The sequence below is a fragment of the Diabrotica virgifera genome, chromosome 3 (assembly GCF_917563875.1).
Source record: "Diabrotica virgifera virgifera chromosome 3, PGI_DIABVI_V3a".
Lineage (NCBI taxonomy): Eukaryota > Metazoa > Arthropoda > Insecta > Coleoptera > Chrysomelidae > Diabrotica > Diabrotica virgifera.
Window position 1 is genome coordinate 87,549,578 of NC_065445.1, and position 14,147 is coordinate 87,563,724.

Sequence of the window (14,147 nt, forward strand, 5' to 3'; positions counted from 1 at the left end):
ACTGGGAGGTAGGAGTAATAGTGCCGATATATAAGAAAGGAGACCACAAAGATTGTAACAACTATCGAGGAATTACACTGTTATGTTCTTCTCTCAAAGTCTATGAAACAGTACTAGAAAAAAAGCTGAGAAACATTACAGAAACTACTTTAAATGAAGCACAGAGTGGCTTTAGAAAGGGACGAGGAGTGCAAGACCATATTTTCACGGTAAAACAAATAATTGAAAAAACGTTACTGTCTAAAAAGAAAGCATATATGGCCTTCATAGACCTGGAAAAGGCATTCGACAGGGTGAAACGACAAACTGCGTGGGACAGCTTGATAAGAAGAGGGGTTGACGATAAACTAGTTGAAATCATCAAAAGTCTTTATAAGAGAAATAGGAACTACATAATACATAAAAACATGAAATCAACAGAATTCGAAACAACTGAAGGACTAAGGCAAGGAGGTGTCATGAGCCCAACCCTCTTCAACATCTTTATGGACGAAATCATGATAGAGTGCACACCACAACTAAAGAAATTGCATGTAGGGTACAGGAATCTCCATAGCGTAACCATTTCAGAATGTGCATTCGCAGATGATGTAGTAGTTATCTCAGAAAAAGAAGAAGACCTGCAAAATAACCTGCAAGCATGGTATCACGCATTATGTAAACAGGGTATGAAGATAAATACACATAAGACGAAGACCATGGTAATATCGCAAGAACCAGTCGTAATAAATATGCAAATTAATGAGGAGGCAATAGAACAAGTAAACCATTTCCAATACTTGGGCGTTACAATCGAAAATAATGGAAGGCAGGACAAAGATGTTGAAGAGAGGATAAGTAAAACATCAAAACTATTTCATGCAATAAAAAATAGCTTCTTAAACAAAAAGGAAATCACAAGAAAAACCAAACTAACTGTATTCAACACCATATATAGACCAGTGCTCACATACGGCTGTGAATCATGGATACTAACTAGAAAAATAAAAAGCAAGATACAAGCCCTAGAAATGAAGTATTTACGAAGAGTTAGAGGAGTGACAATGAGAGACAGAATAAGAAGCACAGATATACGCACAGATCTTAAGACGAAATCTGTACTTGAGTATATTGAAGAAAAACAACTAAGTTGGTGGGGACACATGAAAAGAATGAAAGATAACATACCGGTGAAGAAAATATGGGAAGCCAGAATACAAAAGAAAAGAAGTAGAGGAAGACCTAGAGAAGATTGGGATACAGTAGTCGCTAAAATCATCCAAAGGAAGGGGAAAACAATAGCAGAAGCAAGCCGATTAGCATACAATAAGAAACAATGGTCAACATTTGTACACACGTGAAAGGATGTGCCAGTCCCGACACTGAAAAGTAAAAGGGACTCAAAAGACTATTTATATATATATATATATATATATATATATATATATATATATATATATATATGAGCAATATTTCTACTTTTCGGTGAATTTTGTGGGGAGGGTCCTCGGATTTTCTTCAAATTTTAGTATGTTATTGGACTTATTGAGAAAACGTCATCCTGAGAGTTACAGCCCCCTAGGGGCCTTAGAGCCCTAGATAGGGCCCGTCAAAGACCCAAAAAGGTCGTTTTTAGCCTATATTTGACAGGCTGTATATCGACTCCCAGTTAAACGATTTTAACTCACCGAACGTTATTTTCTTTATAATTTTAAGTAGTTTTATCAGTGACAATTTCAAGTCTCTAATTAATAACCTTGATTTTTGGGACCATTTTAAGTAACGCTAAAAATTTCAAAAAATTGCTATTTTCAAAAATTTGTTAAAAATCTAATTTTAATCCGATTTTCTTTTTCTGGTCGGCGGTTTAAACGTAATAAAAAGGTCTTTAAAACAATATTTCAAGAGTTAAAATCCGTTCGGTAGAAGCGGATATACAACAGATTGAAAATGGACATTTTTGTAAAAATCGCGTTTTTATGGATTTTCAAAGTGCTGACACGTTTTGGGGTATATATTAAATTGTACCAAAATTTTTTTAGAAGTAGCTTTTTATATAAATAATAACTTCGTATTGGAGATTTTCTTGGCCCGGGCCTCTATCTACCTTATATGACCCTCTAAAAATGAGTATTTTGTTACTCAAATGAGGTGACTTAACAAACAACTTACGGCCTATTTATATCAATCAGAGAGCCTGAAGACTTTAACTATTACGGATTAGAAAAGTAGAGATCACAACCTTTTATTTGAGGGCTCACACAAACTTCTAGGTAGCCTAGAAGTACAGTTATGATATTTCAAAGTCCTAACTAAAATTAAAGTATCAATTCTGTGAACGCTACTTTTATAGACTAAGAGCCGCTATGGGTGAAATTTGTTAACTATTTTAGGCACGATAAGAGGCCATAACTTAAACAATAAAACCTAAAAGAAAACGTATGAACACTATACCGTCACTTTTTAGAAGCACATACCTCGACAGTGGCGCATCAAACTTTCCACTTATGAACGGGATAAATAAATTAAAATGTACCCTTCCTTACACCCAGAATTCAATTTTGTTAATTTTTTAAAGTTCTACGTTATTAAGAAATAAAACTTTAACACACCACCCCCCATCCCCCTTCCCCCACCACCAAAAAATCCAAAAAACTGTTTTTTAGGGGATTTTTGGTGATTTTCCCTATTTTATAGACTTCAAAATAGATTAAATTAATGTTTTTTTATAGGTTATATGTTAATTGAAGTAACTGTGTCCTGTAGAATATTTAAAAATTGGATAAATACGTTGAAACCCCCAAAAACCCCCTCGAAAAACAATTTTTTGGATTTTTGAAGATGGAGAACCTTACGGAAACTTCTGAAATAAATTAGAAATATAGCATTTGATAAAATACACAAGATTAAAACAAAATAGTCCAACAGCCATCCCCAAAAAAAAGTTTTTCGTTGAAAAGTTTATAAAAATAAAAAAATAATTTTTTTTAGGTTACGTCACTCAACCTACGTGTCTATAAAAAATAGGCATGCTTTGTAAAAGCCACAAGTATGCGTGTGAATTTTTTGAAATTTTAAAATTGATTACATCCCACCTAAAAAAAATAGAAAACGAGAAATGAACTTTTTGATGGTGGGGGTAGGAAAACAGGGGAGACGGGTTGAAATTACACTGAGTCTTATTTTTGAATTACGTATAACTTTAAAAAATAAAAAAAAATAATTCTGGGAGTGAGGGAGGGTACCTTTTAATTTATTTATCCCCTCCATAAGTAGAATGTTTGATGCGCCACTGTCGAGGTGTGTGCCTCTAAAAAGTGACGGCAGAGTGTTCATAGCTTTTCTTTTAGGTTCTACTATTTAAGTTTTAGGCTTTTATCGTGCTTAAAATAATTATCAAATTTCATCTATAGCGGCTCTTAGTCTATAAAAGTAGCGTTCACAGAATTGATACTTTGATTTTAGTTAAGACTTTGAAATATCATAACTGCACTTCTAGGCTACCTAGAAGTTTGTATGACCCCTTAAATAAAAGGTTTTAATCTCTACTTTTATAATCTGTGATAGATAAGGTCTTCAGGCTATCTGATTGATAGAAATAAGCCGTAAGTTGTTTGTTAAGTTGCCTCATTTGAGTAACAAAATACTCATTTTTAGAGGGTTATATAAGGTAGATAGAGGCTCGGGCCAAGAAAATCTCCAATGAAACGTTATTATTTATATAAAAAACTGCCTGTAAAAAAATTTTTGTACAATTTAATATATACCCCAAAACGTGTTAGCACTTTGAAAATCCGTAAAAACCCCATTTTTACAAAAATGTCTATTTTCAATCTGTTTTATCTCCACTTCTACTAAACGGATTTTAACTCACAAAATATCATTTTAAAGCCCTTTTTAATACCTTTAAACTGTGGTCCAGAAAATGAAAATCGGATTAAAATTAGATTTTTGACAAAATTTTGAAAATAGTAATTTTTTGAAATTTTTAGCGTTACTTAAAATGGTCCCAAAAATCAGGGTTATTGACTAAAGCCTTGAAATTGTCACTGAAAAAACTACTTAAAATTACAAAGACAATGACGTTTGGTAAGTCAAAATCGGTTAAATGGGAGCCGATATACAGCCTGTCAAATATACGGCAAAAACGACCTTTTTTGGGTATTTGACGGGCCCTATCTAGGGCTCTAAGGCCCCTAGGGATCTGTAGCTCTCAGGATAACGTTTTTTAAATAGGTCCAATAACATACTAAAATTTGAAGAAAATCCGAGGACCCTCCCCACAAAATTCACCGAAAAGTAGAAATATTGCTCATATATATATATATATATATATATATATATATATATATATATATATACAAAATATGCATAAGATGGAATGCAACCACAGACACGTGTTTCTGACTTATTAGTCGTCATCAGTATGGTATAGCCAAACAGGAGCAACGAAACCAATTTGTGGCTGTAATGTTAGAAGACCCTCAGGATTCGAGAGCAACAACTAACACATCCACGGAGGAAGCTACAGCTACCTGAGTACAGCAATGCCAAACGTTTAAAACGTTTTAAAATCAAACAAGGAGAGGTTAACGCGAGTTAATAGATATCGGCATGGCTCGCAACAATGAAAATACAAAATATGCATAAGATGGAATGCAACCACAGACACGTGTTTCTGACTTATTAGTCGTCATCAGTATGGTATAGCCAAACAGGAGCAACGAAACCAATTTGTGGCTGTAATGTTAGAAGACCCTCAGGATTCGAGAGCAACAACTAACACATCCACGGAGGAAGCTACAGCTACCTGAGTACAGCAATGCCAAACGTTTAAAACGTTTTAAAATCAAAGAAGGAGAGGTTAACGCGAGTTAATAGATATCGGCATGGCTCGCAACAATGAAAATACAAAATATGCATAAGATGGAATGCAACCACAGACACGTGTTTCTGACTTATTAGTCGTCATCAGTATGGTATAGCCAAACAGGAGCAACGAAACCAATTTGTGGCTGTAAGGGTCTTCTAACATTGAGAGGTTAACGCGAGTTAATAGATATCGGCATGGCTCGCAACAATGAAAATACAAAATATGCATAAGATGGAATGCAACCACAGACACGTGTTTCTGACTTATTAGTCGTCATCAGTATGGTATAGCCAAACAGGAGCAACGAAACCAATTTGTGGCTGTAAGGGTCTTCTAACATTACAGCCACAAATTGGTTTCGTTGCTCCTGTTTGGCTATACCATACTGATGACGACTAATAAGTCAGAAACACGTGTCTGTGGTTGCATTCCATATTATGCATATTTTGTATTTTCATTGTTGCGAGCCATGCCGATATCTATTAACTCGCGTTAACCTCTCCTTGTTTGATTTTAAAACGTTTTAAACGTTTGACATTGCTGTACTCAGGTAGCTGTAGCTTCCTCCGTGGATGTGTTAGTTGTTGCTCTCGAATCCTGAGGGTCTTCTAACATTACAGCCACAAATTGGTTTCGTTGCTCCTGTTTGGCTATACCATACTGATGACGACTAATAAGTCAGAAACACGTGTCTGTGGTTGCATTCCATCTTATGCATATTTTGTATTTTCATTGTTGCGAGCCATGCCGATATCTATTAACTCGCGTTAACCTCTCCTTATATATATATATATATATATATATATATATATATATATATATATATATATATATATATATATACTATTATTTTCATTTTAAGTAAAATTATTTAAAATTATATTGCTTAAGATTTTTGATGTAACAAGTTAAATATATTTTGCGCTTTGTTCACAAATACATTTTTTTGTAAAGTTTATGTAATACTGATCACTTTCAAGACTTGTCATAGCAATGTCTTATGATCTATCTTATGCTTACAGGCCCTTCCAACTTCAGAATGCTGGTGTAATTACTTTGGCATCGAGGTAATGTCACGGCATCTAATAAATGAAAAAAATAAAACATTTAAGCTTTCGTGGCATTTCGACTATTACGATATTAATCGCAGAATAAACCCACAGTTGTCCCAAAAACTGTGATTTCATTGCCTCAAGGATTTTTGTAAAAAATAATTAAACATTGCCTTAATAAATACCAAAGATTCTTTGTAAATACTGAGAATAAAATTCGACACACAACGTAACAATGTTTATGTTATTTGTTTTTACTTAGGTACTTTGAGTTTATTTCAACCTGTAGTACAATATCAACAATATTAGTCCAATAAGATAACTTAAATAACTTCCTAGACACATAAAAACACTTAATATTAAGTACAAATATATAATTTACACATAGCTGCCACACATTTACAATGTACTGTAATCAGCTGGTACATTCGAATAAGACTACCATTTGACGTTGCCAAATTTCTACTTCATGGCTTGTAAATGTAGGAGGCTGTGAATATAATAATAACGTTACATTTTCATCATTTCTTATTTCCCGACAATACAACAACGGAAGGAGAGTTCAGCCAGAGTGTTGATCTGGGGACTCAACTGGCCGAAAGGTATTGACTGAAGGACAACCCGGCTCTTAACGCACTGAGTTAAGGTACTAGTACACTTCAGAAGGCTAAAACTAAGCATTTTTTCAAGAATTTGATTCTCAGCCTCTTTACTAAATATGAACATAAAGCTTTTTACATATTAATATTTAAGTCTTAGACAGTACAAAAATCTATTTTTTTTATTTATACATTTATTTAATCGAGGCCTCCAAAAAAGTTGTTCCAATGGCGGACAGTTAATCTCAGGTTTGGGATTTTTTAAAAAATTTTATTATAACATTCATTATTATTTTGTGTATTGGTCCCCAAACATAGTGAAAGTAAATATTTATTGGTTGACTTATCGAAGACAGGTTTTACAAGCTCTTGTAATCAAAACTTAATGATATGTAAAAAATATATGTATATACTAAGGGGTTTTACGGGTATTAAATAAATAAATAAATTACGCTTTTGTGTCTTATGTTTTCCCAAATGGTATTTTGAGTATATGAATTTAAAAATAATTGAAATATTTTAAAATTTCAAATGCAATTTTTGTTACAACTATTCCACATTATATTTAAATATTTTATACAAGATGTATTTAAATTTTCCCACCGAAATTAAATTTTAAAATTTTCGCGTAATTTCTCGCTTGGATTAGTTCCGATGCAAATCTCTTGGAGGTCTGAATCTCATAACCAAATAAACATTTGTCCTGAAGGATCTATAGATAGGTGATTTGTGACTGAGAACACGTGAGTAACTCGAAAATATTGTACTGTAGTGTATATAAAAGAAACCGTTAATTTACCAGAGATAAATGCACTTTCCTTCCGGCAGCTGCGCGAGCACCTCGAGAGAGCCAAAAACACGCATGCACTTAAGACCGATATAGAGAATTTTAACTTTCGAATTTTACCAAAATATTGTAGGAACTTATTTTTGAAGCTATAAAGAATTGAAAAATACATTTTTTTTTTAATTTTCTTGAAAATTCCAAAGTGTACTGGTATCTTAAGGCCAAACCGCCCTGCTGCAGCGATTAAGTATTGATTAATCGCCGAACCGTTCCTTGTCGAGTCGAGTGTTGATTGATCTGTTTCATCTCTATCCTATTCGCCGTGTGCAAGTACTTGGAGGGGATACGAGAAACGATCGTGCGCGAGTAACGGAGAAATTTTGCAACTTTCTTAACATATTTTTTAAATAATTTAAATTGTCAATTGAAATTGTCAAATTGACGTATATTTCATACCTACTGTAAATTATATTATGTTGCTCAATGTTGTTCTGAAGCTATTTCCTTGTGGCATTTTTATGATTAACTATTTAGATGGGAAATAAGCCACAATTTATGTTGTATTTTGACAACGACACCCGACTTAAGCGTCGAAACGTTAATAATAGCTATTTGCATAACAAGGGAGGAAAAGGCACTTTACTCCCATATTATACATATGATTTTTCCACCTTCCTCAAATAACAAGTTATTTTTTCATCTTTAAATAATTTATTTATGTAAGTAACTAACACAATTTATTAAAAAACTAAAACTAACAAGTAGGTACAGCAGAACTGTCAACTGTCAAATATAAGTCAAATTATTAATGTAAACAATGGGTGCGTTCGGACGACCACAGCGGCTGGACAGCTGAGCCAGCAGTAGCTGTCAGACGTCACCGCTGGAAGTCAGCCGCTGAGAGATTTACTACCCTTTCCCTATCACGGCTGGATACAACCACTTAGCCGATTTCTTCTGACAACCAGCCGCTATGGTCGTCCGAACGCACCCATTGTTAAATCAAAATTCCATTCTGCAAAATACAGGTTGTTCTATAAATATACGTTAAAATGTATAGACACTTACGTAATAGATAATATAATATTGTATAGGGCGTCAATAAGTTATTTCATCAATGACATACCATGACGTCACTTTTACTTTTCCTCCCTAGGGAGGAAAAGTACTTTTACTGCCTGGGGAGGAAAAGTACGACTTTGCTCCCTACAATCAGGTCCGGAAAAGTATACTTTCGGTCGAGGTAGGTGGAAAAATTATTTTTTTTCAATTTAATTGTGGCTTATTTCCCATCTAAATTTAATTATATGTTGCTCTACAATATTGATATGATATGCTGTTATTAAAGTGAATTTACTTAATTGTATTTTGCATGTAATACTGCATTTTAATAATTAATTTTATTTACTACATAAGTACAATGTTTACCTTTTAATAACATAACCTCAATCTCTTTTCTTCTTATTCTTTTTCTGAGCTATGGCCTTGACAATTATCCAGTAACCAGGACTAATATAATTGGCCAATATAATTAAAAGTGCTAAAAATGTTGCTAAGCTATGAAACCAGGTATCGCTCTTCCAAACTTGCACGGTCCCAATACTCATACCGACCGTCCTTCCTCTCTAATGTGTGTATACAGTGATGAGCGCGCTAATAACCGGAAAACCATAACACGGAAACCATATTAAGTTATGAGATAAAAAGAGATGAAACTAGTGGAGGTGGGAAATTTAGTGATATAAACCTACAGATTTACATTATATTGATTGTTTCCCACCTTTAGACGTATCGGACGAGTTTGGCAACTACCACTGTAACCGTGACAGTTTTAGTCGACATACTCCTCTGGTCCTCTGATACGTTTGAAGGTGGCAAACAATCAATATAATGTAAATTTATAGGTTTATATCGATAAATTTCCCATCTCTACTAGTTTCATCTCTTTTTAATACATCTCACAATGTATTAGGTTTTCCATCTTTTGCGTTATTTTGCCGTTTATTAGCGCGTTCATCACTGTATGTACTAAATAACAAATAACACATCGTTTTGTAATGTCAATTTACTGTACTTATTTGTTCGTAGTTAATCAATAGTATGTTTTAGCATTATAAAAACCTTCACCGAGATTGGGATTTTATTTTATTCTATAACGAAGTTAATTTTATTTTGTTATTTATTTATACACAATACATTTTTGTTTAAATTAAACTTGTGTTTTACTTTGTCTGGTGTCTAACAACATTACATCCGTTACACCATCATCATTCTCTCTTTGCCTTATCGCTATGCGGGGTCGGCTTCCCTAATTGCATTTCTCCACACAATTCTATCTTAAGTCATATCAATGTTAATCCCCTTTACCAACATGTCCTGCCTTATCGTCTCCCCCAGGTCTTCTTTGGTCTTCCTCTCCTACTCCTTCCAGCAGTGGCGGCTTGTCAGAGGAGGCCAGGGAGGCTTAGCCTCCCCATAAATTTTTTACACATGCTACACTGTTTTGTTTACTTTGCTATTTTGCTTCGCGTTAGAGATATCGGAAAAAGTATTTGAACAAGTTGTTCCAAATAATGTTCTAACCCCACATACCAAATTTCATCACAAAATTCGCACTTTTAGTTTTTTCATTACTTGTAGTCAGGATCCAAAAACTGGAGAGGAGGCTGCTGGCCGGAAAATCTTACTTGCTAATGCTCCGCGCAGCCCAGCAGCGTTTACGGAGACCCGGTCTCCTTAGAGCTGCATTATAGTTTAACGCACACGCTGCCCGGAGATTGGGCAAGGGCGGCTAATCGGCCAGCAGCCTCCTCTGCAATTTTAGGATCCTGACTACAAATAATGAAAAAACTAAAAGTGCGAATTTTGTGATGAAATTTGGTATGTGGGGTTAGAATAATATTTGGAACAACTTGTTCAAATAACTTTATCTAACTGTACAAATAACTGTTTAATAGCTATATCTGTAATGCAAAGCAAAATATCGGTAATTTATCGTGTTTTTGGATTCGCAGTAGGCCGCTTTTAGAATTAAAAAAATTCAGTTGATTATCTTAAAAAATGTGAACCTTCAACATGTATGGACTGCAAAAGTTCAAATCTGTATTTATTTTGATATGTATATCTACTTATAGAGATATAATTGTTAACAAATAAGTAAACGACGCAAACTTTGGTAATACACTTTTACAATTTGACTAACTATTTATAAATTATATGATATTATGAATTATGATGATATTATAAAATGTAAATAAAAAATGGTCAAAAAATGGGGCCAGATTTTTTTGGCGGATTTTTTTTGCTAGTGCAAAATTTGTCTAGATATTTTACATAGCATCCCCTATGGTAAAAATCACGAGCCGCCACTGCCTTTCAATAATCTGCACTATTCTTCGTATTGGGTGATTAACATTGATCTTATATTAACATTATTTTATTATTAATATTATTATAATATATTAACAGTATTCGTTACAACATTGATCATAAATATGTATTGCTATTTTTGTGTAAAAACACGATGTACTAACCTAAAATCACCCATGGCCCGCAAAGGTGCTAAATGACCTAATAGCCTATCCATTCTAATGACAGAAAGAGCCTCGTTGTAAGGATGTTCTTTGATTATTCTATCTACTTCTGGTTGGTTATACGTATTGTGCTCGACTGTCAATTTGTTCGCAACCCATGAGTTTGATTCAGAAAGGGTACCTACAACCAAAATAGAACTATTAGAGAATATAATTAAACATAAACTATAAGAAGGTTCATGGAATACAAGAAATTGTTACTTCTTGAAATGGGTTTTAATACATTGTACTGTACGCAGCGTCTGATAGAGAAGAAAATGATATTGTCCATAAGATTATTAATGTTTGATAAACACGAAGACAGATATTACCTAATACTGCACAGCAATCACCAACATTGGCGATATGTAAATGGGGGCCATCTATATGAGCTACACAAACCACTGCTCCTGACATAGCTACCGACATCGTTTTCAAATTTAGTGGTTCATTTTCTTTAGGTATTGCTTCGTCAGAAATATCTTTGTCTAATCTTGCAAACGCTTGTTCTATGGCGGGTTGTAATTCAGCATTTGAAACAGGACCTTTCTAAAACAATGTGGTAGATTAGACAAACAAGACAGTGATTTTTTCCTAAACAAATAATTAAAAATCAGCAGGTAACTTGATAAAAATATTAAACTGAATCCTTGGTAAAATGATAATATGTTAGTGTTACATCTACTGGTTTTGAAAACGAGTATGGTGTTTGTTTTCTTCAATCTTGTGGAATTCCTTGTTTAGAAACAAGGCAGCATAAGCACTCCAGTGACATTCAAACGAAGGGATTCAAAGATGAAAATACCATATAGTTATAAAGGGCTTATCAGAAAAATTGAGAAGGATAAGAAACAAGTACAGCATCACAACAACGTTCAAAACAGCCAACACTGAGATCCATCCTGTGCAAAATCAACCCAATAACACACAAGAAAGATCCAAAAAGTGCATCTACTAAATACCCTGTGAATGCAACAATTTCTACGTGGGGAAAACTGTAAGACCACTAAGTGCCAGGGTAAACGAGCATGAAACATACATTAAGAACATATACTTCGAGACATCCCAGATATGCAAACATGCCTGCGACAAGGAGCACAGAGTACATACAATGGAAAGATGCATCAAAAATCATGAAAGAAACAGACAAGAACAAGATAAAAAAAGCAGCCCTCATCCTACTCAACAAAGAACAATATGCAGCAAACCCCCTAGCAGAATGCAATAGGCTTTGGTTGCCAATACTAAAAGAAGAAGTCAAAAACAAGAACATACCAACAACAGCGGAATAGAGAAAGTTGAAGAACATACCATTGAAAATCTCATACACAATACATAATATGCAACATACAACAATACCATGAACAAAATTAAAAACAAATATTTTTTTTCAACAATCATATCTACGGTAGTAGTACATTCTTTCACGGTTTTTGCTCTAAATTTTAAAGAACCGCTTGGATTGACATGAAATTTGGCATACGCATAGTTTACATGTCAAAGAAAAAAAATGATATTGTGCCGATGTGTGCTTTTGCCCTGGGGTGACTTTCACCCCCTCTTGGGGGTGAAAAAATATAAGTCCAAAACAAGTCCGGAAATGGATAAACTGACTAATTTTAAGTAACTTTTGTTCTATACAGCTTTTTCGCCAAGTCAACACTTTTCGAGTTATTTGCCAGTGAATGTGTTCATTTTTTAATAAAATAACTACATTTTTAGACGGTTTTTCGCAAATAACTCAAAAAGTAAGTATTTTATCGAAAAAAATGTTCTTAGCAAAAATATACCATGTAAAAAAGTAAAAAAAAATGGTGTACGCGTTAGGTCTCTGGCCTCTGGACCTCGTAGAACCAGAGTTATAGGTTATAGCCAATGAAAAATAGATTCATATTCACCAAATTTCAAATACAATATTTCGAAGTCAAATATCCAAAAAACTAAGCACTTTTTGGGGAAAACCCATTATAACTTTTTTAAAGTGTTTAAAAAAAGCTTTATTTATGTTTTTATAAAAAATTTCTAGCATTAAATTTAAGCAAGTTACGCTCAAAATAAAGTTGGTCCCTTTTGTTTTTGCAAAAAAAAAAAAATCGGGAAGACCACCCTCTAATTAGAAACTTAAATGAAATTAATCGTTACCGCTCCACAAATTATTTTACTTATGTTGTGTTTATGATCTGTATAAGTTTCATCGATTCAAGATTATTTTTGAAAACATTTGGTTTTAAAGTAAAATTTTTAAAAATTTTAATTTTGAAAAATATGCTTTTTTTTTCAAAATAACTTAAAAATTGTTATAGATACCAAAAATCTCGAAAAACAAAAAAAGTCAGCATTGATTTTCTGAATATCATGTATTTTTTTGTTTTTCTGTTAGACAAAAATTGATTAAGATTTGGTTTTTCTAAATTTGCATACATTCGTGATCAGTGACTCGTTCAACCCCTTTTAACTACAGCCCTTTCAAAAATAAGGACTTTGAATCGATGAAACTTACAGAGCATGTAAACAATACATACACGAGTCAAGAAACTTGTGAAGTCGTAACGATTAAGTTCATTTGAGATACTAATTGGGGGGTGATTTTCCTGATATTTTTACCAAAAAAAAGGGACTAACTTATTTTGAGCGTAACTTGTTTACTTTTGATGCTAGAAATTTTTTTATAAAACAAAAATGAAGCTTGTTTTCAACACTTTAAATAAGTTGTAATGAGTTTTCTCCGAAAGGTGCTTCATTTTTGGTTATTTCAAGTTAAAGTATTCCATTTAGAATTTGACGAATATGAACCTATTTTTAATTAGCTATAACTCTGCTTCTGCTAGGTATAGAGACGTGATATATACACCATTTTTTTTAAATTTTATTTTAAAACATTTTTTTCAACCATGGATTGCTATAGTATATTCCATTAGGTCGAGAACAAAATTTGCAGTGTAACAATTTCCACAATTCGAGCAGTGTAGTAATTACATATTAATAAAATTGTAGATATATTCGCTGTTTAATTTTTGTTCTATAGAGTTTCTATCTTTAAGTCAATACTTTTTGAGTTATTTGCGAGTGAAATTGTTTATTTTTCAACAAAAAAAACGTGTTCAGGCGGTTTTTCATAAATAACTAAAAAATAAGTATTTAATCGAATTAAATGTTATTAAAACATTATCGAAAAAATATTTTTAACAAAAATGTAGCTTATAAAAAAAAAATAAAAACAGTCGTGTATTCATAAGTCCATCGACACAGTAAAAGCAAAGTTGTAGCTCATTAAAAATTTTTCTT

At 33.2% G+C, this 14,147-nt stretch overlaps 1 protein-coding gene across 1 annotated transcript in view; it reads right to left on the reverse strand.

The window, feature by feature from the left end:
- LOC114330519 (pyruvate dehydrogenase [acetyl-transferring]-phosphatase 1, mitochondrial) overlaps nt 1–14,147 on the reverse strand; it is a 104,344-nt gene that overhangs the window by 10,407 nt on the left and 79,790 nt on the right. The window contains exons 4-5 of the mRNA XM_028279866.1: nt 11,195–11,411; nt 10,824–11,004 (exon numbers count right to left, since the gene is read on the reverse strand). Of these exons, the coding sequence (XP_028135667.1) occupies nt 10,824–11,004; nt 11,195–11,411 (398 nt within the window). The remainder of the gene's footprint in view (nt 1–10,823; nt 11,005–11,194; nt 11,412–14,147) is intronic.